The sequence below is a fragment of the Ranitomeya imitator genome, chromosome 4, assembly GCF_032444005.1.
Source record: "Ranitomeya imitator isolate aRanImi1 chromosome 4, aRanImi1.pri, whole genome shotgun sequence".
Taxonomy (NCBI): domain Eukaryota; kingdom Metazoa; phylum Chordata; class Amphibia; order Anura; family Dendrobatidae; genus Ranitomeya; species Ranitomeya imitator.
Window position 1 is genome coordinate 408304350 of NC_091285.1, and position 26454 is coordinate 408330803.

A 26454-nucleotide genomic window follows, 5' to 3' on the forward strand; every position below is an offset into this window, starting at 1 on the left:
TACTATACCCCTATACTGTATGGATGGCCTACAGTAGTCTCCCCACACTGAATGGATAGCCCGCAATAGTCCAGTAGTCCCCCCATACTGTATGGATGGCTCTCAGTAGTCTCCCCCACATTGCATGGATGGCCCTCACTAGTCCTCCCATACTGTATGGATGGGCTCTAGTAGTCCCGTAGTCCCACTACACTGTATAGATGACCCCCAATAGTCCAGTAGTCACCCCACACTGAATGGATGACCATCAGTAGTCCTCCTATGAGCATTTTTAGAATAAAATAAAAAGAAACATCTTATACTCACTTAACCATGGATCCTGAGGAGTCGGCCAGCAGACAGGACCAAGGTACAGATGGACCAACGAGATGATGTCATTGCATCGGGGTATGCACAGTCTTGGCATGATGATGTCATCATGCCGACCCACTCTCTGCCTCATCCATGGGTCTCCCTGTTTTTCTGCAGGACTGCAGGCTTAAAGAGAATCTGTCAGGTCATTTTTGTGTAATATACTAATAGTATCGTGAAATTGTGCTTGGGCAGCCCTTTAAGGATATGTAACTTTTATTTATCTACGAGGCCCAGTTATATTCCTGTAAGCCCTGAACAAATGTATTGTCTCACATTGGCAAGTCAAGCATATGTAAATTGCAAATAAATATGCACCCTATCACGCTGAATTACTGAGGGTTACTGCAGAGTAACACAAACTTCACTAGATAGCAGCAGAGTGGAGGATGAGCAGAATATCCTGCAATGAAGGTGACCAGCAGTAATACAGCGAAGCAACCACTAGGTGGCAAAGTAGTAGTCAGAGAGCTGAGTCAATACCAGAAAGTAAAGCAGTACAAAGGAGAAATCCAAGACAGAGTCAGAAGAGAGCAAAAAGTCAGTGCCGGTCAATAGCTGAACTAATAGATGGTCGAGGCAGGATCAGGTCAGGGATGAGCTAAGGACAAATATCGAGGAATCCAAACACACAGACAGATAAAGAGCAGGGTCGGGTAGGAGGAATGTCAACAGACATGGGTAGGGTCAGATGAACGCTGCAGGATAGATCAGGAAACTCACAAGAGCCAGCTAAACACGCCGAAGGTACGAAATATAACTGGCACTGCACACAGGTAGCAGCACAGAGATATGGCAGCCCGGACACAGGAACGAGGCAGGGAAAATTAACCCCTGACATTATCAGACCGTGAAAGGAGAGATAAGACAAAAACCAGGCCTGGATCTTGACACACACCTTCCCCAGCCCACAATCCCCCCCCCCCTGCACTGTATCACCGATTCAGTCCGACTGATTTTTGCCCGAGGATCACATCGCAATCCTCTGACTGGCTGTCTGCTTTAATGACCTGGGAGTGACAGTTGCATAGAAATTCATGGTGCCACGCTCATGTCAGGAGAGTAGACAGCCAGTGATGCAATCTTTGGGTGAGTAATTTAGTAATCTGACTGCATCCAATTAGTCTGATATAATAAGAAACATTACATTCCCAGAATGGACTGCCCAAGCCCTATTTTAGGATGCTATTAGTATACTACACAAAAATGACCTGATAGATCAACTTGCAGTCTACAGAACATAGCGCGATAGATAATGCAGGGAGACCATGTCGCCCTGCTCCACCACAGAGTTTAACTACGCTCTGCGCATGCCTGTTTAGAGTGGCAGAAGCTCTAGTGGCCCCTCTGAGTGTGGGTCTACGGGCGACAACACCTTCTGCCCCCCTCTCCCCTGGTAGCTACTCTACTGCTCCTTATACAAATTATAGATAATGGTTAATTTATAGATAGTATGTAGTAAGCTTCAAAGCTCCCCATGGAGGTAAGTTCAATTGGACGGAATTTTGTTAGGTGCTATGTTGAAGATTTGTAGCTTTGCTTTTGAACAATATATTATGTGATTTTGATTAAAAAATTAATTATGTTCAATGGTGGAAATTCATGTTAAAAATTAATAACTAAGTGAAGGTGTTTGTGTACAATCTTATCTATATAAGTTATTTTTTTTAGGGAATGTTGGGGTATCCTGGCAAAAAAGGACAACCTGGAATAATGGGTGTTAAAGTAAGTATGCCATGTATGCTAGACAAACAGGTTGTCTACTGGTGTAGATTTCTTATGTACAGCGTGAACATACCTATAACAGAGGATTAAAGCATTTTTTTTTGCACAGAATCCATGTCAAAAGTACCATATTTTACAACACGGTGGTAAATAAAATGTAACTGTAAGTTGTCAAGTTAAATCTTTTATGAATGAATTGTATGCAGTAGAAGCATCATCTAATGTTCTTGAACAGCTAAAATATATAAACTCCAGTTTTGATGAGCATTGAAAAGGTCAAAACTTACAAACTATTCAACTATATGCAGCTTATCTCCATCTCTGATGAATTTAATAATGAATTATGATAATGTATTACATGCACAAAGCATGTAATTATGAGAATGGACACAATTTGAAGTCTGTTAACTTTTTTGTGAAACATACAATTTATAAAGTGCTAGAATATGCCCTGGAAACCCAACTGGTACTGAGAATGAAGGGGAATACTGTGGTAGCAGAGGCCTATGTCCTCTGTGCTGTTTTCCCTCTGCAAAGCGGTGAACTTACTAATAAATGGGTCCAGCTGCAGTTTCCCCACATGCGGGGGGCAGGGAACATTACTTTGCAGAGAAAACCTACACGGGTGAAGGCAGACTTGTACCCTATGGCTGAACAATCCCATTAAAAGCAGATGCAGCAATATATCAGTTTAGCATCTCTTTCATTCTCAGAAACACTGGAAGTTCTAGAGGTCTGACACTCACTGATCATAAAATAATGGAATATCATAGCGTTATGCAATGATTTTTATAATATAAATATTATTCATGATTTTTTTACTTACAGTACAGCAAAAAGGTTTTAGGCAGGTGTCGGAGAAATGCTGCAAACTAAAAATACTTTAACAAATAGAAGTATTAATAATTTATTTTTATCAAGTAACAAAATGCAAAATGAATGAACAAAAGATACATCTAAATCAAATCAATATTTGCTGTGAACCACCTTTGCCAGGCACACTTGCACATAGTTTTTGAAGGAAGTCAGCAGAGAGTTTGTTCCGACCATTGTGAAGAACTCACCACAGATGTTCTGTAGATGTAGACTTGCATAAATTTGTCTGCCTTTATGTATTCCTAGACAGAATCAATGTTGATAGGATGAGGCACCACTGGTAAGGAATAGAGTGGACACATGCTTCAGATCTACAATAGCTCTTCAGACTGAAATGCAAATTAATTCACAGCTGATTTCTCTGTAATTGAGAAATGAACAATCATTTTAAAGGTATCCCTGGACTAGTCTTTGCAAGAGCTACATGCTCATATTGGGGTGTTTCCTGCTTCCTGATTCCTTTAAATGAGATTGGCTGTATGTTTGGGGTTGTTGTTCTGCTACAGAAAAAAAAATTGGAGCCAATCCAATACTTTGATGATAGTATTATTACATGATGGACAAGTATTTGCTTGATTTTCTCAGACTTGTGGACACCAATTCAAATTTTGACTCATCAGTCCAGAGCACCTGCTGCTATTTTTCTGCACCCCAGTTCCTATGTTATTGCAAATAGTTCAGTTGCTTGGACTTGTTTTCATGTTGAAGGTATGGCTTTTGGGCTGCAATTCTTCTAATAAGACCATACATTTTAGAACAGTTGATTGGTGTTGCTCGGTCCTGCTGGTTGCTGCCAATTCTGAGCTGATGTCACTGCTGAGTGTCTCCAGATTTCGGTGACAACCATATGATTTTCATTTGCTGCACCACTTAGCCAACCACTACATCTGTGGTTCTCAATGTTTCTCAGTTCTTGGTGTTTCTTCAAAATGTACATCACATCTTGAAAGCCCATTCTGCTTTTCAATCTTTTCTTGAGAAAGACATTGCTGATGCAGTATAACTACCTTTTGTTTTGTTGCTGTGCTCAGTCTTGCCAAAGGTGTATGACCAATGATATGAAGCTGTATTCTTCACCTTTGTAGCAGAGTTTGACTGTTCCCCACCTTCTTACACAGCTGAACCTGTTTCATTTATTGACTATTTCAACCTCCATATGAAAATGATAATTATTATCACCTGTTTGGTATAGTTGGTTACACATACACCTGATTATAATCCCACAAAATCACTGGTTTTGTGCAGATGAACCAAGTTGAATTGATGCTGTTTTGAAGGCTAATGGTGATCGCATCAAATATTGATAGATTTCACTTTTCACTTTACATTTTAATTAATAAAAATAAACTATTAACTCTTCTATTCTTGAAGACATTGTTACTGTGCAGCAGTTTTACACACCTGCCTAAAACTTCTGCACAATACTTATTTTACATGTGCTAGTTTGGGCATGGAGCAATTGAATGATGGTTCAGCTTACACGGCAAAACTTTTAGCGAATGTTAAATTCGATTTTATGTCATACCCTGATGATACCCTTATGTCTACAAGATTTAAAAGTAAATTTCCAAAAAAAGAAAGTGTAATGGGCTTAGCAAGAACATTCTGACAAGCTTTCTGAAACCAGGCGGAGGTCAAGAAAAAAATGAACCAAACTTCAGATTTATGTCTGCATACATGAAGAAATGAGGGAATGTTTAAGAAAAGGCTTAAGCAGTAAATGAGAATTACTGGTGCGTGACTGTAACGGTACCAATTAAAGTCACACACCAGCACTTCCAAGATACGTTTCAAAGTTAGTTTTTTTTGCCTATAAACGTCATTTTTAATTTTTTTTATTTCTATAATTCAGGCAATCATTTGCATTTGACTTTTCAAGTAAAATTAATTTTATTTCATGACCTAAAGAGCTTTTATTTTAAAGTTAATTGTCAGTTCTGCTATACAAATAATTATGATGCTGTATAATTATTTAGATTTTTTTCTGCAACTATGCTATAAAAAAATACCAGTTTGTCTATATTCCCTTTATTCTGACAAAAGAATATTTATATACCAGGGTGAAACTGGAATACAAGGAAACCCTGGTTTAACAGGCTCTCCGGGTCCTTCAGGGCCAAAGGTTTGTAATCCTTTAATTTTGTTTGTTAATAGTATAAATGTAGCAAGTTTTAAAAAAACTATAATAAAATAGAATTTAACAAACAGACCATAACATGAACGTCAGTCTCTACTCTTTACATTGCTCATTGTCAGTAAAGGAAAATCTTTGCAGCCCAGTTTAAGATTATTGGAGAATGGGCTAGTTTACTTGGGAATTTAGAGACCTTTGAAGGTCCTAAAGGGGTTTTCTAGGACGTTTTTTTATTTTTTTACTATGGTCTTAAGAACTAACAGGTAGGTACACACGTGGTCAAAATTGTTGGCACCCCTTGTTTAATGACAGAAAAACCCACAATGGTCACAGAATTAACTTGAATCTGACAAAAGTAATAATAAATTAAAAATCTATGAAAATGAACAAATGAAAGACATACATTGCTTTTCAACCATGCTTCCACAGAATAAAAAAAAACCTCATGAAATAGGCCTGGACAGAAATGATGGTACCCTTAACTTAATATTTTGTTGCACAACCTTTTAAGGCAATCACTGCAATCAAACCATTCCTGTAACTGTCAATGAGACTTCTGCACCTCTCGACAGGTATTTTGGCCCACTCCTCAAGAGCAAACTGCTCCAGTTGTCTCGTGTTTGAAGGTTGCCTTTTCCAGATGGCAAGTGTTAGGTGTCGAGTTCCCGCCGCTGCACAGGGGAATCTCGAACCACCTCCGCTGCAGTCTCCAATTCTTCTCCGGCCGCAGTGGAGCCTGCTCAGCGGAGACATCAGTCCCAGCGTCTGGCTCAGGCAGATACTGTGCGCTTGGTTACTGCTAATCTTCCAGACTCAGCCATTGTAACCAGCACTGTTCTGCAGCAAGCAGATGCTCCTGGGACTATGTCCTGCTTTTCCTCTACTGGGCATGCCCAAGGGACGACCTTGGAGGTCGGGGGTCACATGCTCAGGTCCTGAAGCAGTTCCTATTGGACCACTAGGAAGGTCCTGAGAGCTTCCTATATAAAAGGTTTGCATGGCCGCATGGCAATGCGCTAGTATCAATTTAAGTTCATGTGTGTATGAGCTTAGCTACTTTGTGGTTGCTGTCAGCATGTGCTCAGGGTCAGCTGTATAGCCACTAGAATTCTGGCACCTCTGGAGAGGAGTTTGTGTGTATGAATTCAGGGCTGGCGTATAGCCTCTAGAATTCCGGCACCTCCAGAGTGGAGTTTGTGTGTATGAATTCAGGGCTGGCGTATAGCCACTAGAATTCTGGCACCTCCGGAGAGGAGTTGTTTGATTGCTGTTGCTGACTGTGTGACCACTATATGCTACCTGCTCCGTTAGAGAGCTGTGATCCTCTGTGAGGTTAACAGGGCACAGCGTTATCTTTTATCCAGGCGACTCTGTGAAGCAACAGAGTTCGCTCCTATACAGACCGGGTGACGGAACCAGTGTCTGTTCAGGCGTAATACCGCCATATATAGTGCCGCCATTTACTAGCAGCAGGTTCCACTCCTGCATGGTGGACCTCGGGCTGCAAATGCACCAATATTATCTCCATATTTACTCGGTGCATTCCGCCAGCCCTAACAGCATGTTTCAGCTCTTTCTAAAGATGCTCAATAGGATTTAGGTCAGGGCTCATAGAAGGCCACTTCAGAATAGTCCAATGTTTTCCTCTTAGCCATTCTTGGGTGTTTTTAGCTGTGTGTTTTGGGTCATTATCCTGTTGCAAGACCCATGACCTGCAACTGAGACCAAGCTTTATGACACTGGGCAGCACATTTCTCTCTAGAATTCCTTGATAGTCTTGAGATTTCATTGTACCCTGCACAGATTCTAGACACCCTGTGCCAGATGCAGCAAAGCAGCTCCAGAACTGCCTCAGATTTTCCCACGCTGCGATGAACTCGGCAGCATGGGAAAATGAACTGTCACTTTCCCACGCTCAAGAGTTCACCTCTGGTCAGGCTGGGAGGCTGTGCTGACGTCACTGATGCTGATGCTGGCAGCTTCTCAATCATTCCTCAGTGGTTTACAGCCGGGGCGGTAGCATTAGCACTGTTCCCAGTTGTAAACTATATATACACCAGATATGGATTACACCGTGGGACTGAATGTACCCCGGAGAGGTATGGGTATATTGTTGTTTTTTTTTATTTTTTATTTATTACAGGAGATCAAGAGCATTGTTTGGATTGGCAGAAGAATAAAGTTGGCAAAACTGTGTGTTCTTTCATTTCATTAAAATACTTTATTGTGCATGTGTTTGTGTTTATTTAACCCTTTACAAACTTTAAGATTAGTAATTGAGAGGTGTGTTATTGACACCTCTCCAATACTAAGCCAGGCTTAATGTCACCTTACAATACAAAAGTGACATTAACCTCTTATTACCCCATATTCCATCCCTACAGGGCAGTGAGAAGAGAGAGGCTAAGTGCTGGAATTGGTGCATCTTACAGATGCACCTTTTGTGGGGTGGCTGGGGGCAGTTGTTTTTAGCCAGGGGCAGCAAATAACCATGGTCCCTCGCTAAGCTATTAATATCTGTCCTCAATCACTGGCTTTCCCTCTCTGGTGCAGAAAATTGTGCGGGGGACCTCACGCCAGTTTTTTCAGTGAAAAAATTATTTTGTTAAATACATACAGGTCCCAAATTTTACACACACATACTACTAACAGTATTAGACACTGACATATATAAATCTAACAGTTCTGCAATGGTTTACTGTATGTAAACCATGTCTCCTATCTTGTCAGCTTCTGGAATGATTTTACAGAACAAATGAATTATCGGCTATTCTGATATCTAGCTCTGTATGAAATATAAAGATGTATATATATGTGTGTCTCACTGACATATATATATATATATATACACACACACACCTGTACTATGAGTATATATCTATTCTATCTATTCTACTGTAAGCTGTCAGTGTGATTTTACTGTACACCGCACATGAATTGATGGCTTTTCAAAGGACACCGGTGCGTATTTCATGCAAGTCACACTGATGGTCCGCGTGGTGTGCAAGTTTTCCTCGCACCCATAGGCTTGCATTGGCGAGCCTCGGCCGATATACGATGCAAATCGCAGCATGCTGAGATTTCACTCACACGTATAATACAGCCGAGAAAAAAAACGGTGATGGGAGCTGCCCAATAGATTAACATTGGTCTGAGTGCTATGCAATTTTTTTCTCGCATAGCACTCATCCGTATTCCTCTCTAGTGTGACTCCAGCGTAAATGGAAGATCTGCGATTCACAATATGTAGTGATCTTCTAATCTCAGGTCTCCCAGGAGGATGTGACACATTCATGACAGTAAGGCAGCATTGAGACTGTTATCAATCAGCATGACATCAGCAAAGCAGAGTAGAAGAGAAGCAGCTGCTCTGTTAAAGTGACGTCGCCAGAAGGAGCAGAATCATCAATAAGAGCGGTCTGTGACCAGTCTGAGCAAGCAGATATCGACAGCAAGCAGTAACAAAAATAAGTGGAGCACCCCCAGACACAGGGCCACAGATTTTTTGGTACCGGTCCTCTCTTTCTCAGTTCTGGGGTTATCATGGTGGCTGTACCCGGTCCGTGACCCTGCTAAGGGGCGTCCAATAAAAGGGGTGATGGTAGTTGTCAAGAGTTCGTGATGCCACCTGTGGTATTCAGTCAGGGTGACCGACGCTGCTTAGGGGTCCGCTGGGGTGATGGAATGGCAGCTAGATGGTGTACCTTCCCACAGGTCAAGTATGTCCCCAGGGCTTCCCAGTAGTGTAGGTGGCAATGGTGTGAGGCGCAGGTAATGACGAGGACACAGGGTTGCAGTCTCTTTACCTTTTACTGAAGAATTCGGGATCCTCAATCCAGAGCACTGTTAACAAGGCTGTCTGAGACCGGCCGCTCCGAAGGCACATCCAGAGTTCCCTTTGCAGGTGGAAATTAGTGCCTACCACTAGCGCCTGTGTGTCATAGTTCTTCCCTGTTGAGCATTTGGGATAGTCCTCACAACTTCTGTTCTTGTTCTTTCTCTTTCTCTCTCTCTTCGTCCCCCAAGTTATCTGGATAGGACGCACCCGTTTGACGGTAAGGCTCGGAGCTATTCTGGGACCCTAGAGATGCCCCTCTCCACGCTTGCCCCCTATGTCTGCTTAGGTGATGTATGGTAGACAGCCAACCTATAATTAACTGTCCTGAGGTATTCGAAGTAAGGCATAGAGTCAGTTACTTCCTCGGTGTTCCGGTTACCGGCTACGCGCCTCAGTAGGAAGTTGCCGTTCTCGAGGCACGACTCCTACTGGCTCTCCTTTGTGCTTGATCTTGTTTCTCACTTTCCACAATATCCTTCTCTTCTTGTCCTTTCTTAGGATACCGCCGCAAGGTAGTGCAGGTGCGGTTCCGTTGCTTTCTATTCGTTCTGCTAGGCCCCTGTCAGGAACCCACCCCTGACAGGTCCTCCCTGGATCTCTCCCAGGCTGCATTCTGTTCTAACTTCCTATCCAACCCCCAGTTTTACCAGTGTGAGGAGTGGCCTAATACATAGTGCCTTTTGCTCCCCCTAGTGGCCGGAGTGTGAAGTGTAATGTGTTGTGAATTCTGTTGTCGGGCTCCCTCCTGTGGTCATGAATGGTACTTCGGCTGGTTCTGTCCATGGACTTCCTCTGGTGGGTGTTTCTGAGTTTCCTTCCACAGGTGACGAGGTTAATTCGTTAGCTGGCTGCTCTATTTAACTCCACTTAGATCTTTGCTCCATGCCACCTGTCAATGTTCCAGTATTGGTCTAGTTCACTCCTGGATCGTTCTTGTGACCTGTCTTCCAAGCAGAAGCTAAGTTCCAGCTTGTATTTCTTTGGTTTACTATTTTTCTGTCCAGCTTGCTATTTTTATTGTTGTCTTGCTTGCTGGAAGCTCTGGGACGCAGAGGGAGCGCCTCCGCACCGTGAGTCGGTGCGGAGGGTCTTTTTTGCGCCCTCTGCGTGGTCTTTTTGTAGGTTTTTGTGCTGACCGCAAAGTAACCTTTCCTGTCCTCGGTCCGTTCAGTAAGTCAGGCCTCACTTTGCTAAATCTATTTCATCTCTGTGTTTGTATTTTCATCTTTACTCACAGTCGTTATATGTGGGGGGCTGCCTTTTCCTTTGGGGAATTTCTCTGAGGCAATGTAGGCTTTATTTTTCTATCTTCAGGGCTAGCTAGTTCCTTAGGCTGTGCCGAGTTGCATAGGGAGCGTTAGGCGCAATCCACGGCTATTTCTAGTGTGTTTGATAGGATTAGGGATTGCGGTCAGCAGAGTTCCCACGTCCCAGAGCTAGTTCTTTATTATCAGTAACTATCAGGTCATTCCGTGTGCCACCAGGTCCATTATTGTCCTGACCACCAGGTCATAACAGTACAGGTGGCCCAAAGTACTAATGCATCTCAATAGAGGGATAAGAGAAGTTCTGAGACCATTTTTTTTCTTTGCAGTGTGTTTTGTCTCTCTTTTCCCCTTTACCTCTGGGTGGTTCAGGACACAGGTGTAAACATGGACATTCAAGGTCTGTCCTCTTGGATGGATAATCTCACTACAAGGGTACAAAACATTCAAGATTTTGTGGTTCAGAATCCGATGTCAGAGCCTAGGATTCCAATTCCTGATTTGTTTTTTGGTGATAGATCTAAGTTCTTGAATTTCAAAAATAATTGTAAATTGTTTCTTGCCATGAAACCTCGCTCCTCAGGTGACCCTGTTCAACAAGTAAAGATCATTATTTCTTTGTTACGTGGTGACCCTCAAGACTGGTTATTTTCCTTTGCGCCAGGAGATCCGGTATTGCGTGATGTTGATGCGTTTTTCAGTAGATCAGGCAGAGAAAATCTTGCTGGCTCTGTGTCAGGGTCAGGATGAAGCGGAGATATATTGTCAGAAGTTTAGAAAGTGGTTTGTGCTCACTCAGTGGAATGAATGTGCCCTGGCAGCAATCTTCAGAAAGGGTCTCTCTGAAGCCCTTAAGGATGTCATGGTGGGATTTCCCATGCCTGCTGGTCTGAATGAGTCTATGTCCTTGGCCATTCAGATCGATCGACGCTTGCGTGAGCGTAAAGCTGTGCACCATTTGGCGGTACTATCTGAGCATGGGCCTGAGCCTATGCAATGTGATTGGACTTTGACCAGAGCTGAACGGCAAGAACACAGACGTCGGAATGGGCTATGTTTTTACTGTGGTGATTCCACTCATGCTATCTCCGATTGTCCTAAGCGCACTAAGCGGTTCGCTAGGTCTGCCACCATTGGTACGGTACAGTCTAAATTTCTATTGTCCGTTACTCTGATTTGCTCTTTGTCATCCTATTCTGTTATGGCATTTGTGGATTCAGGCGCTGCCCTGAATTTGATGGACTTGGAGTATGCTAGGCGCTGTGGTTTTTTCTTGGAGCCCTTGCAGTATCCTGTTCCATTGAGAGGAATTGATGCTACGCCTTTGGCCAAGAATAAGCCTCAGTACTGGACCCAATTGACCATGTGCATGGCTCCTGCACATCAGGAGGATATCCGCTTTCTGGTGTTGCATAATCTGCATGATGTGGTCGTTTTGGGGTTGCCATGGCTACAGGTTCATAATCCAGTATTGGACTGGAAATCTATGTCTGTGTCCAGCTGGGGTTGCCAGGGGGTACATGGTGATGTTCCATTTTTGTCTATTTCGTCTTCCACTCCTTCTGAAGTTCCAGAGTTTTTGTCGGATTATCGGGATGTATTTGATGAGCCCAAAGCCAGTGCCCTACCTCCTCATAGGGATTGCGATTGTGCAATTAATTTGATTCATGGTAGTAAGTTTCCTAAGGGCCGATTGTTCAATTTATCTGTACCAGAACACGCCTTGCGGAGTTATATAAAGGAATCCTTGGAGAAAGGCCATATTCGCCTGTCGTCATCACCGTTAGGAGCAGGGTTCTTTTTTGTGGCCAAGAAGGATGGTTCTTTGAGACCTTGTATTGATTACCGCCTTCTTAATAAAATTACAGTCAAATTTCACTATCCTTTGCCGTTGCTGTCTGATTTGTTTGCTCGTATTAAAGGGGCTAGTTGGTTCACCAAGATAGATCTTCGAGGGGCGTATAATCTTGTGCGTATTAAACAAGGCGATGAATGGAAAACAGCATTTAATACGCCCGAGGGCCATTTTGAGTACCTGGTTATGCCATTCGGGCTTTCCAATGCTCCATCAGTATTTCAGTCCTTTATGCATGACATCTTCCGAGAGTACCTGGATAAATTCCTGATTGTGTATTTGGATGATATTTTGGTCTTTTCGGATGATTGGGAGTCTCATGTGAAGCACGTCAGAATGGTGTTCCAGGTCCTTCGTGCAAATTCCTTGTTTGTGAAGGGGTCAAAGTGTCTCTTTGGAGTTCAGAAGGTTTCATTTTTGGGGTTCATTTTTTCCCCTTCTACTATCGAGATGGACCCTGTTAAAGTCCAGGCCATTTACGATTGGACTCAGCCGACATCTGTGAAGAGCCTGCAAAAGTTCCTGGGCTTTGCTAATTTTTATCGGCGCTTCATCGCTAATTTTTCTACTGTTGCTAAACCGTTGACTGATTTGACCAAGAAGGGTGCTGATGTGGTCAATTGGTCTTCTGCAGCTGTAGAGGCTTTTCAGGAGTTGAAGCATCGTTTTTCTTCTGCCCCTGTGTTGTGCCAGCCAGAGGTTTCGCTCCCGTTTCAGGTTGAGGTTGATGCTTCTGAGATTGGAGCAGGGGCTGTTTTGTCGCAAAGAAGTTCTGATGGCTCGGTGATGAAGCCATGTGCTTTCTTTTCTAGAAAGATTTCGCCTGCTGAGCGTAATTATGATGTTGGTAATCGTGAGTTGTTGGCCATGAAGTAGGCATTCGAGGAGTGGCGTCATTGGCTTGAAGGAGCCAAGCATCGCGTGGTGGTCTTGACAGATCACAAGAATTTGACTTATCTTGAGTCTGTCAAACGGTTGAATCCGAGACAGGCTCGATGGTCGTTATTTTTCTCCCGTTTTGATTTTGTGGTTTCGTACCTTCCGGGCTCTAAGAATGTGAAGGCTGATGCCCTGTCAAGGAGTTTTGTGCCTGACTCTCCGGGTGTTCCTGAGCCGGCGGGTATTCTCAAAGAGGGGGTAATTTTGTCTGCCATCTCCCCTGATTTGCGGCGGGTGCTGCAAAAATTTCAGGCTGATAGACCTGACCGTTGCCCAGCGGAGAAACTGTTTGTCCCTGATAGATGGACTAGTAGAGTTATCTCTGAGATTCATTGTTCAGTGTTGGCTGGGCATCCTGGAATCTTTGGTACCAGAGATTTGGTGGCTAGATCCTTTTGGTGGCCGTCTTTGTCACGGGATGTGCGTTCTTTTGTGCAGTCCTGTGGGACTTGTGCTCGGGCTAAGCCCTGCTGTTCTCGTGCCAGTGGGTTGCTTTTGCCCTTGCCGGTCCCGAAGATGCCCTGGATGCATATTTCTATGGATTTTATTTCGGATCTCCCCGTCTCTCAAAAGATGTCGGTCATTTGGGTGGTTTGTGATCGCTTTTGTAAGATGGTCCATTTGGTACCTTTGTCTAAATTGCCTTCCTCCTCTGATTTGGTGCCATTATTTTTCCAGCATGTGGTTCGTTTACATGGTATCCCGGAGAACATCGTTTCTGACAGAGGTTCCCAGTTTGTTTCGTGGTTTTGGCGATCCTTTTGTGCAAGGATGGGCATTGATTTGTCTTTTTCCTCGGCTTTCCATCCTCAGACAAATGGCCAAACCGAACGAACTAATCAAACTTTGGAAACATATCGGAGATGCTTTGTTTCTGCTGATCAGGATGATTGGGTGTCCTTTTTGCCGTTGGCTGAGTTCGCCCTTAATAATCGGGCCAGCTCGGCTACTTTGGTTTCGCCGTTTTTCTGCAATTCTGGTTTCCATCCTCGTTTCTCTTCAGGGCAGGTTGAGTCTTTGGACTGTCCTGGTGTAGATACTGTGGTGGATAGGTTGCAGCAGATTTGGACTCATGTGGTGGACAATTTGACATTGTCCCAGGAGAAGGCTCAACGTTTCGCTAATTGCCGGCGCTGTGTGGGTCCCCGACTTCGTGATGGGGATTTGGTTTGGTTGTCGTCTCGTTATGTTCCTATGAAGGTTTCCTCTCCTAAGTTTAAGCCTCGTTTCATTGGTCCGTATAAGATTTCTGAGGTTATCAATCCTGTGTCATTTCGTTTGGCCCTTCCTGCATCTTTTGCCATCCATAATGTGTTCTATAGGTCGTTATTGCGGAGATACGTGGTGCCTGTGGTTTCATCCGTTGATCCTCCTGCCCCGGTGTTGGTTGAGGGGGAGTTGGAGTATGTGGTGGAGAAGATTTTGGATTCTCGTGTTTCGAGACGGAAACTCCAGTACCTGGTCAAGTGGAAGGGTTATGGTCAGGAAGATAATTCCTGGGTTTTTGCCTCTGATGTTCATGCTGTCGATCTGGTTCGTGCCTTTCATTTGGCTCGTCCTGGTCGGCCTGGGGGCTCTGGTGAGGGTTCGGTGACCCCTCCTCAAGGGGGGGGGTACTGTTGTGAATTCTGTTGTCGGGCTCCCTCCTGTGGTCATGAATGGTACTTCGGCTGGTTCTGTCCATGGACTTCCTCTGGTGGGTGTTTCTGAGTTTCCTTCCACAGGTGACGAGGTTAATTCGTTAGCTGGCTGCTCTATTTAACTCCACTTAGATCTTTGCTCCATGCCACCTGTCAATGTTCCAGTATTGGTCTAGTTCACTCCTGGATCGTTCTTGTGACCTGTCTTCCCAGCAGAAGTTAAGTTCCAGCTTGTATTTCTTTGGTTTGCTATTTTTCTCTCCAGCTTGCTATTTTTATTGTTGTCTTGCTTGCTGGAAGCTCTGGGACGCAGAGGGAGCGCCTCCGCACCATGAGTCGGTGCAGAGGGTCTTTTTTGCGCCCTCTGCGTGGTCTTTTTGTAGGTTTTTGTGCTGACCGCAAAGTAACCTTTCCTGTCCTCGGTCTGTTCAGTAAGTCGGGCCTCACTTTGCTAAATCTATTTCATCTCTGTGTTTGTATTTTCATCTTTACTCACAGTCGTTATATGTGGGGGGCTGCCTTTTCCTTTGGGGAATTTCTCTGAGGCAAGGTAGGCTTTATTTTTCTATCTTCAGGGCTAGCTAGTTCCTTAGGCTGTGCCGAGTTGCATAGGGAGCGTTAGGCGCAATAGGCGCAATCCACGGCTATTTCTAGTGTGTTTGATAGGATTAGGGATTGCGGTCAGCAGAGTTCCCACATCCCAGAGCTCGTCCTTTATTATCAGTAACTATCAGGTCATTCCGTGTGCTCTTAACCACCAGGTCCATTATTGTCCTGACCACCAGGTCATAACAGTAATGTGTGCTGTGATACCTGGTCAGGTGAACTTCTTTAGTGCAATCAGACATAACATCACTCCCCTTAGCGGCAGAGCGACATTACTGCAACGACCAGGACTCTGGGGCGCTGCACTTCCCCCCGGTTAAATCCAGTACTCCCGATCTGGGAAAAGAAGAACAACAATACATGTTAGGGAAAAGACATACAAAATTTTGAAATGCTATGAACAAGTAAATATAACAATGCTTCCCTTTATGGGAGGTGAGGTCATTTGAACGTTACAAACAGAAACATGTTTGAATATTTTAAATAACATTCTATTCTACTGACTATAAATAATTCCTATTACCCATTCTACTAAGTGCAAATTTTTGAACAATAATTTAACTTCTCCTTTAAGGGCGTATAAGCTGAACCCACTAAAGGCTTACTACAAAACACTATGGTACAAAGCTAACTTTCTCTTTACTTCTTCGGCTTCACACATGCAGGACCGCCTAGCTACTCGTCTGGGCCTACTGCATCCCTTCTTCTACGTCCACGGCAAACCATCTCTCTATGGTTCTCAGACTCACTAACCCCTACGGGTTCACTTACTAGCTCTCTAGCTACATGGCATCTACTATGCACACATTATCACTATCTTACTACTTTAGGCAACATTATCAAGTACAACAAGTAAACATTCCCTTTAAGAGGGGAAAATCAGTCTTCTCTGAGGTAGTGCAAAAATCATCAAGTCACTAAGGAACTGCAAGACTCAAGAAACTTCCACGTCGTCACCAGGAATCATTTCTTCGCAAAGTCTTCTTTCCTTGTAAAACCAGTAGGGAGCACCTTTAAGAAGGTGCAAACTATTTACAACACAGTTTGTGAATCATTCACTGTCCATGATTCGGCAGTCTTTTGAAACAATGATAACTTTGTGCAAAAAAAGAAAAATGCAAAACAATAGGGATCCCGGGTCAACAAAGGGATCCCTTTAAGAAATAACCCAGGATGGGTTTAGCAGCAAAAGAGCAGGAAACAGTTAACTATGTACAGTTTCGGTTCTCCGAGGTTTATTGCTGTAACTCAGGGGGTAACACCGGTCGGGGTAGGCCAGCTGGATGCTGGCGGCTACCAGGTGCCACATAAGGGGCTCCCTCACTCCACACAGGGGTCTGTGTACCCACAGTTCTTTGCTTAGGAGCAGCTGGAGCACCGGTCGTCACGGCAGTCGACTCCCTGGCTACCATGGTGGTAGTAGTGGTGACGGTGCAGGTGGCGGCCCGGACAATTGTTCCTGTCGGTATGATGACGGTGGTTGTCGTGACCGCAGAAGCCTGGCCACACGGGGACGCTGCCGCTACGGGAGACGGTTGAGGTGCCACCTTGGCCTGATGCGCTACCGGAGCTTTCCTCTTATGTACATCCAAGGCAAACCAGCCATTTTCCCCAAAGTGCGTAGTGTACGTAACGATGTCTCCCGGGTAAAGATCTCGGTCGGGGTGTCCCTCCAGGAGATGCGACTCCACATCCCGGCGGTTGACAAACACCTCCGCGTATAGCTCCGGTTCTTTAATGAAGCCCCAGCCTCCACGGAGTCGGAAGGCTACCACTTGGCCCTGCTTCCGTGGGGCCGGGTTCATGCTGCAGTCCTTGCGGGCCTTGACCTTGACTGCCCAGTCTTTCTGGTTGTAGGCCTGATGCTTGGCCTGGTATTCGGCCTCCTTCTCCTCCCACTCCTGGGCAAGTTGGGCCTGATACATTTCCCAGCTGAGGACCTCCACTCTCTCTCCCTCCTGCTTTTCGGCTCTGGGGAACCCCATGAAATCTGACCCGGGGTTCACCCAGAGGTATACGGTCCACTCGGCGTGGACTTCACTCGACAGGGTAGTGGGCTCGATCGGGGCCTTAAGGAACAGTCCCATATCTGTGACCTGGTCCCAGGGGTCAAAGCGCTGAAGGCGGTGAGAGCCGTAGGGAGACGGCGCTGCGACCGGGCCCACCAACAGGTCCTCAGTCACCGGAGCAGGATCAGCGTCCTTACCTGCCACCACAGTGTCCTCGGGGTCTGCTGACTCTGCCGATGGTGAGCTCTGTGATGGTGTCAGCAGGGGTTCCATTCGCGGCACCAACGCTGATGAACTTTCCGCAGGTGCTCCTGGAGACGAAGACTTGTTCTCCACCCGCAGCTGCAGGAGTTGGTCAATCAGCTCCTCCATCCTAAGCTGCAGGGAATCGGTGCCAGCAGTGAAGGATCTGCCACGGTGCTCCTCCGGGTAGCTGGGGAAGTCTCCGGCTTTGACTCCACACTCCGGCTCCGGGTGACTCGTTCTGTCCTCAAGGTACAGAAATATTTAGACTGGGCAGCCATTACTTTTTGCGCTTCTCAGTCTGTTCACGCCCACGACTCCACGCCCTTCTTCTCCTGTGCTCCTCGTGGCGTGGCAATGGCGGTGGTTTTGGCGGGAATCTCTGCGACAGTTAGCAATACACAGTCTTTGCAATAAATCACAGTTCAAACACGTTTCAATCACAGTTCTAAAGCACAAATGACCTGATTCTTCAGGCTTAACTACGATCCTGTTTGTGATGCCAAGTTGGAGCGCCCCCAGACACAGGGCCACAGATTACTTGGTACCGGTCCTCTCTGTCTCAGTTCTGGGGTTGTCACGGTGGCTGGACCCAGTCCGTGACCCTGCTAAGGGGCGTCCAATAAAAGGGGTGATGGTAGTTGTCAAGGGTTCGTGACGCCACCTGTGGTATTCAGTCAGGGTGACCGACGCTGCTTAGGGGTCCGCTGGGGTGATGGAATGGCAGCTAGATGGTATACCTTCCCACAGGTGAAGTATATCCCCAAGTTTTCCCAGTAGTGTAGGTGGCGATGGTGTGAGGCGCAGTTAATAACGAGGACACAGGGTTGCAGTCTCTTTTACTGAAGACTTCGGGATCCTCAATCCAGAGCACTGTTAACAAGGCTGTCTGAGACCGGTCGGTCCGAAGACACATCCAGAGTTCCCTTTGCAGGTGGAAATCAGTGCCTACCACTAGCGCCTGTGTGTCATAGTTCTTCCCTGCTGAGCATTCGAGATAGTCCTCACAACTTCTGTTCTCGTTCTTTCTCTTTCTCTCTCTTCATCCCCCAAGTTATTTGGATGGGACGCACCCGTTTGACAGGAAGGCTCTGAGCTATTCTGGGACCCTAGAGACGCCCCTCTCCACGCATGCCCCCTATGTCTGCTTAGGTGATGTATGGTAGACAGCCAACCTATAATTAACTGTCCTGCGGTATTTGAAGTAAGGCATAGAGTCAGTTACTTCCTCGGTGTTCCGGTCACCAGCTACGCGCCTCAGTAGGAAGTTGCCGTTCTCGAGGCACGACTCCTACTGGCTCTCCTTTGTGCTTGATCTCGTTTCTCACTTTCCACAATATCCTTCTCTTCTTGTCCTTTCTTAGGATACCGCCGCAAGGTAGTGCAGGTGCAGTTCCGTTGCTTTCTATTCGTTCGGCTAGGCCCCTGTCAGGAACCCACCCCTGACAGGTCCTCCCTGGATCTCTCCCAGGCTGCATTCTGTTCTAACTTCCTATCCAACCCCCAGTTTTACCAGTTTGAGGAGTGGCCTAATACATAGTGCCTTTTGCTCCCCCTAGTGGCCGGAGTGTGAAGTATAATGTGTGCTGTGATACCTGGTCAGGTGAACTCATTTAGTGCAATCAGACATAACATCACTCCCCTTAGCGGCAGGGCGACATTACTGCAACGGCCAGGACTCTGGGGCGCTGCATAAGCAAAATCCTGGATGTATTTTGTGGTCTCTATATAGGGACCACAATGCCTAGACTGACTGAGTTACCCAACCCAAAATTAGAGCCTAAAATATGTTTATGAAGTTGCAAGTTTCGTTCAGGACTCGGGTTGCAGTCAGTTTGGGCTTTGTGATCCATAAGGGACTGTTAAATATGCCTGTCTGAATCTGCTTAACATTAGAGAAAGTAATCTTGACTGTCTGTTGGAACATTTGGAGAGAGGCACTTTAGTCACTAGAAATTCACAGGTCTAAAGAAAATTACACAAAGTTTGTTTTAAATTTAAAAAGATTTGTGTAATCAGACTCTTGGAAATCATCCAAGTTTGGGTTAATCAACAATTTCAGAAAATTCACAAAGTGGAGAATTTTTGGAAGATGAAAGTGAAAAGTTCTTACAGATTTACAGAAAAAGGTATGCACATTGAGTCCATTGTGAGAAAGGCACAATACAAATGTTTGTTGGAAGATACTAGCATTTGAAGTTTTTAAAAATTAGTTTGGCATAAAACCACATTTGCAAATAAAAGCTGTAGTATTGAAATACAGGCTCTATACAAATTGTATGTGTAGGATGAGAGGGTAAAAATAATAAATTGTTACCAAAGGGTTGACTACAAAGCGATCTTTTATTACAAAAACTATTTTTGAATCCTAACGTCAAGATAAAGCTTATAAAGCTTTGTAAGATGTTGATGTTAGGATTCTGTAAGAATTTTTGTAATGAAAGATCGGGTTAAGTGGAACACAGAATTGAATTTCGATCATATTTCTAATATCAATATTACCAAATATATGAGATAAAGCATTCCAACTTATGTTTAAAAATTATTTTATTCAGCATATTTTTTAATTAAATCAGGGAAAGTAGCTAATTTGGTATGTACGAAATGTATGGCCTTAAATGCCATCTGGGTCCAACTTACATGAAGATTAAAAAGGTTTTTCAACTTTCAATTCACTTATGTATAATGGTTTGCAGCCCTGTTCTAAAAACACTGTCTGAAATAATTTTAAATGCAATATTTTGTGCTCAGAAATTAATTCCCAAATACTGATTATCCAGTTTCACTCCTTGGATCATTGGATGTCCATCAGGTTTCCAAACAAGTTTGTTAAATTTCCATGTAATTAATCTGTGAAAACTGCAATAAATAATATTAAACAACCTATATAAAGGAGGTGTTCATAAATTTCAGCTGCATTGTCTCCAAGTTGCCGCTACAGTGCTCCTGAAAACCCTGTTGACATGCAGTTTGCCACAGTTTGCAAATGACAGCAGCTAAGGGCACTTTGATTGGTAACAGTGACACAGTGAGCTAAAGTTTTGTCAAATAATGGCTCAGTCCTCAAAAACAAAAGAGCTTTTACTTGCTGTCATTTGTAAACGGTGTCTATGCTGGCACAGTTTTCAGCAAAAACATGTGTTTTAGAACTCTTATCTTTGAAAGTTCTCATGTTGAATAGATTTTAATTCCTAATACCTGGCACTGAAGTCTTAAGGTGAAGCCTATATATTAGGTTACTAAAGTTTTGTGGTACTCTCTTAAGTCGATTTCACACTTTCTGATATTTGTGGTATCTGTAAACACTGCGCTGTTCCCCTGCTTGTGGTGCTGAAGTCAGCTGTTATCCGTTCTCCCCTGCTCGGCCGGCAGCAGCGTGAGCAGGGGAGAATGAATGAAAAAAAAATGATATGAGGTCCCCCCATATTTTACAACCAGCCCGGCAAAACTCACAGGTGTGGGCTGCTATTCTCAGGCTGGATATGGCCCCCCAGTCTTAAAAAAGCAGCCTCGTGCTGCTGCCAGCAGAGCAGGGACAATGGATGAAAGCCACATTCAGCACCACACGCAGGGGAACAGCGGCTTACAGTAGCTCTGCCTCCCCCATGGCCATCCATGCGCACGGAGGAAAATGTACACTGTTCTCCATGTGCACGTGTGTGGGACGTTTGGCGGTCCGTCAAAACATGCTGACATCTGTGTAGACCCATTCATTTGAATGGGTCTACGTGTGTCAGTGTCTCCGATATGTGAGGAAACTGTCACTACACGTACTGGAGGCACTGACGTGTGAAACCGGCCTCAGGCCTCTTTCAGATGTCAGTGTGTCCAGTACGTGTGGTGACAGTTTTGACATGTACCAAAGACACACATGTAGGCCTATTCAAGTGAATGTGCCTGTGCAAATGTCAGTGTGTTTCCACGGACTGTGTGCCTATGGGCAAAATACGCTGACATGTCTAATTTTAACAGCAGCACGGACTGAAAAAATGTCTCACCCACGTGCACACTGATGACTCAGGGATGACATCTGTGTGTCATCAGTGTGACACATACTGGTGCCTGTGAAGCAGTGGTAATGTTAGTGCTGTTCCCCAGCACTGAGTGCTGAAGACCACTATCATCATCCTCGCCTGCTCGCATTGTGATCAGTGCGAGCAGACGAGAAAGATGAGAGTTATATTCAGCTGATAACAGCGAGAGCAGACAGTGGCTGATGGAACTACTACTCCCATCAGCCTACACCTGCTGCTGCTAATAACAGTGATAACAGGCTGATAGGAGTATTCATCAGATGCCACCAGCGCCATAAATAGATACTTTTAAAAAACGGCATGGATTCCCCTTTATTTTTGATAACCAGACAGGCAAAACTAACAGCTGCAGGCTACAATCCTCAGCTGTCAGCTTCAGCAAGGATGATTATCAAGAATAGAGGGGACCCCATGCTGTTTTTTTTAATTATTTAAAATGGTCCTCCCATTTTTGTCAACCAGCCTTATTAAAGCAGACAGCTGAGGGCTGGTTTTCTCAGGCTGGTAAGGGGCCATGGATATTGCCCCCGGCTTTCAGCTGCCCGCCCAGAAAAGGCACATCCATTAGATGCGCCAATTCTAGCACTTTGCCTGGCTCTTCCCACATGCCATATGATGGTGGCAAGCAGGATTAATATCTGTGGGGTAAATGTCACCTTTGTACTGTCTGGTGACATCAAGCCCACAGATTAGTTATGGAGAGGCTTCTATAAGACACATATCCATTACTAGTCCTATTGTTATAATGTAAATGAACACTCAGCAAGTATGAAGTCTTTTATTTTAAATAAAAACAAAACACACTTTTCCATTTTTATTTAAAAGCAATAAGCACAGTTAGGCTGTGTTCACACGTTGCGTTTTTTTCGCTTTTTTTTGCGTTTTTTCCCGATAAAAACGCTATAAAACCACAAAAAAAAAAACGCATACAATAAGCATCCCATCATTTAGAATGAATTCCGCATGTTTTGTGCACATGCGGAAAAAAACGCATCGCGGCAAAAAACGCAGCATGTTCTATAATTTTCCGTTTTTTTGCGGATTTCCCACTCCAAAATGCATTGGGAAGTGTCCGGAAAAAACCGCGGCAAAAACGCGTCAAAACCGCGGCAAAAATGCGTCAAAACTGCGGCAAAATCGCGGCAAAAACGCATGCGGTTTTCTTGCGGATTTCTTGCAGAAAATGTCCGGAATTCTCAGGAATTTTCTGCAAGAAATCCTGAACGTGTGCACATAGCCTTATAGTCACCTAACGTCCATTCCATTGACGCCCTCGTCTCCTGTAATAAAACAAAAATAAAAAACAACCATAATCCCTCACCTCTCCATCGTTCTGTCCCACGCCGTAATCCATGTCTGGGAATAAATAGTTTTCAGCCTGGACGGTGCCAAGATGTGACTATCCAGGCAAGTGCAGCATCAGTGATTAGCGGTGACGACATTGAGGTTACCGTAGGTTACTGAGCCTTTGTTCCCAGCCAGGCTGACCTCTGCACCGTGAGAAGTCAGTGAGTTCACCACAGTTCAGCTCAGTGAGTTCATCGCAGATCAAATATCTCCCACCAGACGCTGCCTGCTTTCGCTGTTATTAGCGGCAGCAGATGTAGGCTGATGGGAGTAGTAGTCCAATCCGCTGCCTCCTGATCTTGCTGTTATCATTCTCAACATTCTCCCCTACTAGCACTGATCACAACGTGAGCAGGGGAGAATGATGAGAGATGTCTTCAGTAACCGATGCCAGGGATCAGCGCGAACAGTTCTGTGGCTTCCCAGGCGCCGGTATGTGTGGTACTGATGTGGCACACGGTTTCCACAAGTATGCCACAAGTATTATGAAGCGACCGCTAGGACCGTAGGGTACTCTGAACTGGGCCCATTCTTAAAGGGATGTGTCACAGTGGCAGTGACCCGATCCATGGCCCTAGGCATCCAAATTAAAGGGAAGGACTTTAAAGAGGTTGTTGAATACAGAGTAAAGTTTGTTCGTGACGCCACCTGTGGTATTAGGTCATGGATGACTGACGCTGCTTAAAGGGGTCCACTGGGGTGATGTTATGGCAGCAAGGATGGTATGGCTTCCCCTAGATGAAGCTGGGTCCCCAGGGCTCCCGGTGTAGTAGATAAAGATGGTGTAGTGCCAGAAAGAACTAGAGGACACAAGGGTCTCTCAGGATGACTCCGGGCCCTATGTGCTGCTGGCCTTCGGGTGTTCATGGTGGACAGGCGACCTGCAATCTCCTGTCCGCCGGTTTCTGCCGTGGGGCATAGAGTTACCCCACAACCTTGGTCTTCCGGCTACTGGAATTTTGCGCTTCAGTGTGGAAGGAGCTCTGTCGCAGCTTCCCTCCAGCTCTTTACTTCTCGTGTGCTTCTCTACCCCTTTCAGTCTCCTACAGACTGCTCTGTTTGTCTCTCCATCCAGGAGCTGCAGATCTACTTGTCTGCATGACCCCAGCTTTCATCTCTCAGACTCTCTCTATCTGCTTCCTCTCTCTTCACTCTCCTTTCACAGACTAACCAACTCCTCCCCCAGGCCAGAATATATAGGGAAGTTCCCCTGAATCCGGGTCTCAAGCTCCCCCTTCTGGCCTGGAGTCAAAACAGTGTTGCATGTGCTGGTTACCTGTTAAAGAGATCGTTCCTCGCTTCCAAGCATGGCATCGACTCTCCGTGAGAAAAGCAATACCACTGTAACAACCGATTACCTGAGGTGTTACAATTACACACATGGACACATGGACACTGAAATGTCCGGTACTGGTTTTTCCGGTACCAGAAATATCAGGACGTGTGAAAGAGGTCTTATAGATAGGCAAAATATGGAAAAAAAAACTAACTCACAGTTAAAATATAGGCCTCTTCCAAAGGAATTTAGAGGTAGTAAGTTTTTCTTCCTTGCTTGTAGGGGGATTCCGGAGAGAAAGGAATTGATGGACCACCTGGTGGTGTTGGAGATAAGGGCGATAAGGTGAGAATGATTTCTGCATTTAGTAATATGCATTACTTTTAACACATTGAACACATTGAATGCTAGATCAATATTTGCTGTTAACTAAAAAAGGCACAACAGTGCACATCTCTTATACCTTTCAAATCTTATTCCTGTTTCTTTCCGAAACATTTTCATACTGTTAGGCTATGTTCACATATTGCGTTTTGTCTGTGTTTTAATGCAAATTTTAAGCTGTGTTTTACAGTACCAGTAAAAGCAATCAGATTATAGAAATCTCATGAACACACATTGGGTTTTTTTCCTGACCGAATTGGAAAACTGCTGTGTTTTTGAAAATTGCAGCATGCCACTTCATTCAGAGGTTATTCACCCATAGAAGACAATGAGTAAGTGCAAAAACAAAGCAAAAAAATGCAGATATCAGGTTTTTAGTGCAAAAACTTCAGGAAGTTGCTTTATTCTTTTAGGGGGAGATTAAACTTTATAAGCATGCACAAGAGACAATAAAAAAACAGCAAAAAACGCAGTAAGGCTATGTGCACACATTGCGGATTAGGCTTAGGAATTTCTGGTGAGGATTCTGCCTCTCCTGGCTGAAAACGCAGCTGCGGATTTGTCGCGTTTTTTGTGCGGTTCCGCAGCGTTTTTTGTGCGTTTTTGCTGTGGTTTTCTTGCAGATTTGCTGCGGTTTTTACCCCTGCGGTTTTTTATAATGGAATGGGTACAAAAAACGCTGCAGATTCACAAAAAGAAGTGACATGCTACTTCTTTTAAAACGCAGCGTTTCCGCAGCGGATTTTCCGCAAAGTGTGCACAGCATTTTTTTTCTCATTGATTTACATTGTACTGTAAATCAATTGCGGATCTGCAGCGTTTCTGCACCTCAAAAAACACTGCGGATCCGCAGAGAATTCGCAACGTGTGCACATACCCTAAATACGCAGAAAAAAATGCAGCAAAAAATGCAGCAAAATTTGCTTTTTGTAAGCTCCTTTACTGCCAAGAGAGAAGGTTTTGCCTGCAGAAAGAAATGCAGCAAAACCGCAATGTGTGAACATAGCCTTATATGGTGAAATATTGATGGTTATGTCTGGTAATGAATAGGTTACATCTATTAAATGAATTAGCTATTCCCATACTTGTCCATAATAGTTTTAACAGCATATCAAGGTAGAAAATGTACTGTTTGCGCATTTTGCAAACTCCTTAGTCATAGCACATATGCTCTAAGCCTCTAATCGGGTTATGTAGTAAACTTCCTGCTGCTTAATTAGACACATCAGTATTAAAATCAGACAAGCTGCAAAAATAGCAGACTGGCATGAAAAAGATGTTACAGATGATAAATATTAACATTACAAACAACTAGATACTAATATTTAGGCCGGGGACACACACAACGTATAAAAAAACGGTCCGTTTTTGACGGACGAGAATCGCACAAATGTTACCAAAACAGTGATCCGTGTGCAGTGCGAGGATGCGATTTTCTCGCATCAAATGATCCGTGTGACATCCGTGTGACATCCGTATGGCATCCGTATGGTGAGATTTTCTCACACACTTGCAAAATGAGCAAATAATGGCTGAGCCTTTCCTGTCACCTGCCCAATGCCTGAGAATTTCTCGCAAGTCACACTGATGGTCCGTGTGCTGTGCTATTTTTTCTCGCCCCCATAGACTTTCATTGACGATTCTCGGCCGAGAAACGCTGACAATCGCAGCATGCTGCGATTTCACTCGGATCCTGAATACGGCCGAGAAAATATCGGATGATGGGAGCTGCCCCATAGATTAACATTGGGACGAGTGCTATGCGATTTTTTATCACATTGCACTCGTCCGTATTACGGTCTAGTGTGACCCCGGCCTTATAAACAGTCTGGAATTGTCAAAAATAGAGGAGAGATTCACATATAAAAATAAAGTACATTAAGGTAAGTAAATTATTCAACAATTTACATAAAAGTACATTCTAGCATATTT

The 26454-nt window shown here is 44.5% G+C and overlaps 1 protein-coding gene across 1 annotated transcript in view; it reads left to right on the forward strand.

Annotated features, from left to right (window-relative positions):
• Positions 1-26454, forward strand: part of LOC138676256 (collagen alpha-1(VII) chain-like) — an 831262-nt gene that overhangs the window by 659346 nt on the left and 145462 nt on the right. The window contains exons 90-92 of the mRNA XM_069765365.1: positions 2023-2076; positions 5012-5074; positions 24421-24483. Coding sequence (XP_069621466.1) covers positions 2023-2076; positions 5012-5074; positions 24421-24483 — 180 coding nt within the window. The remainder of the gene's footprint in view (positions 1-2022; positions 2077-5011; positions 5075-24420; positions 24484-26454) is intronic.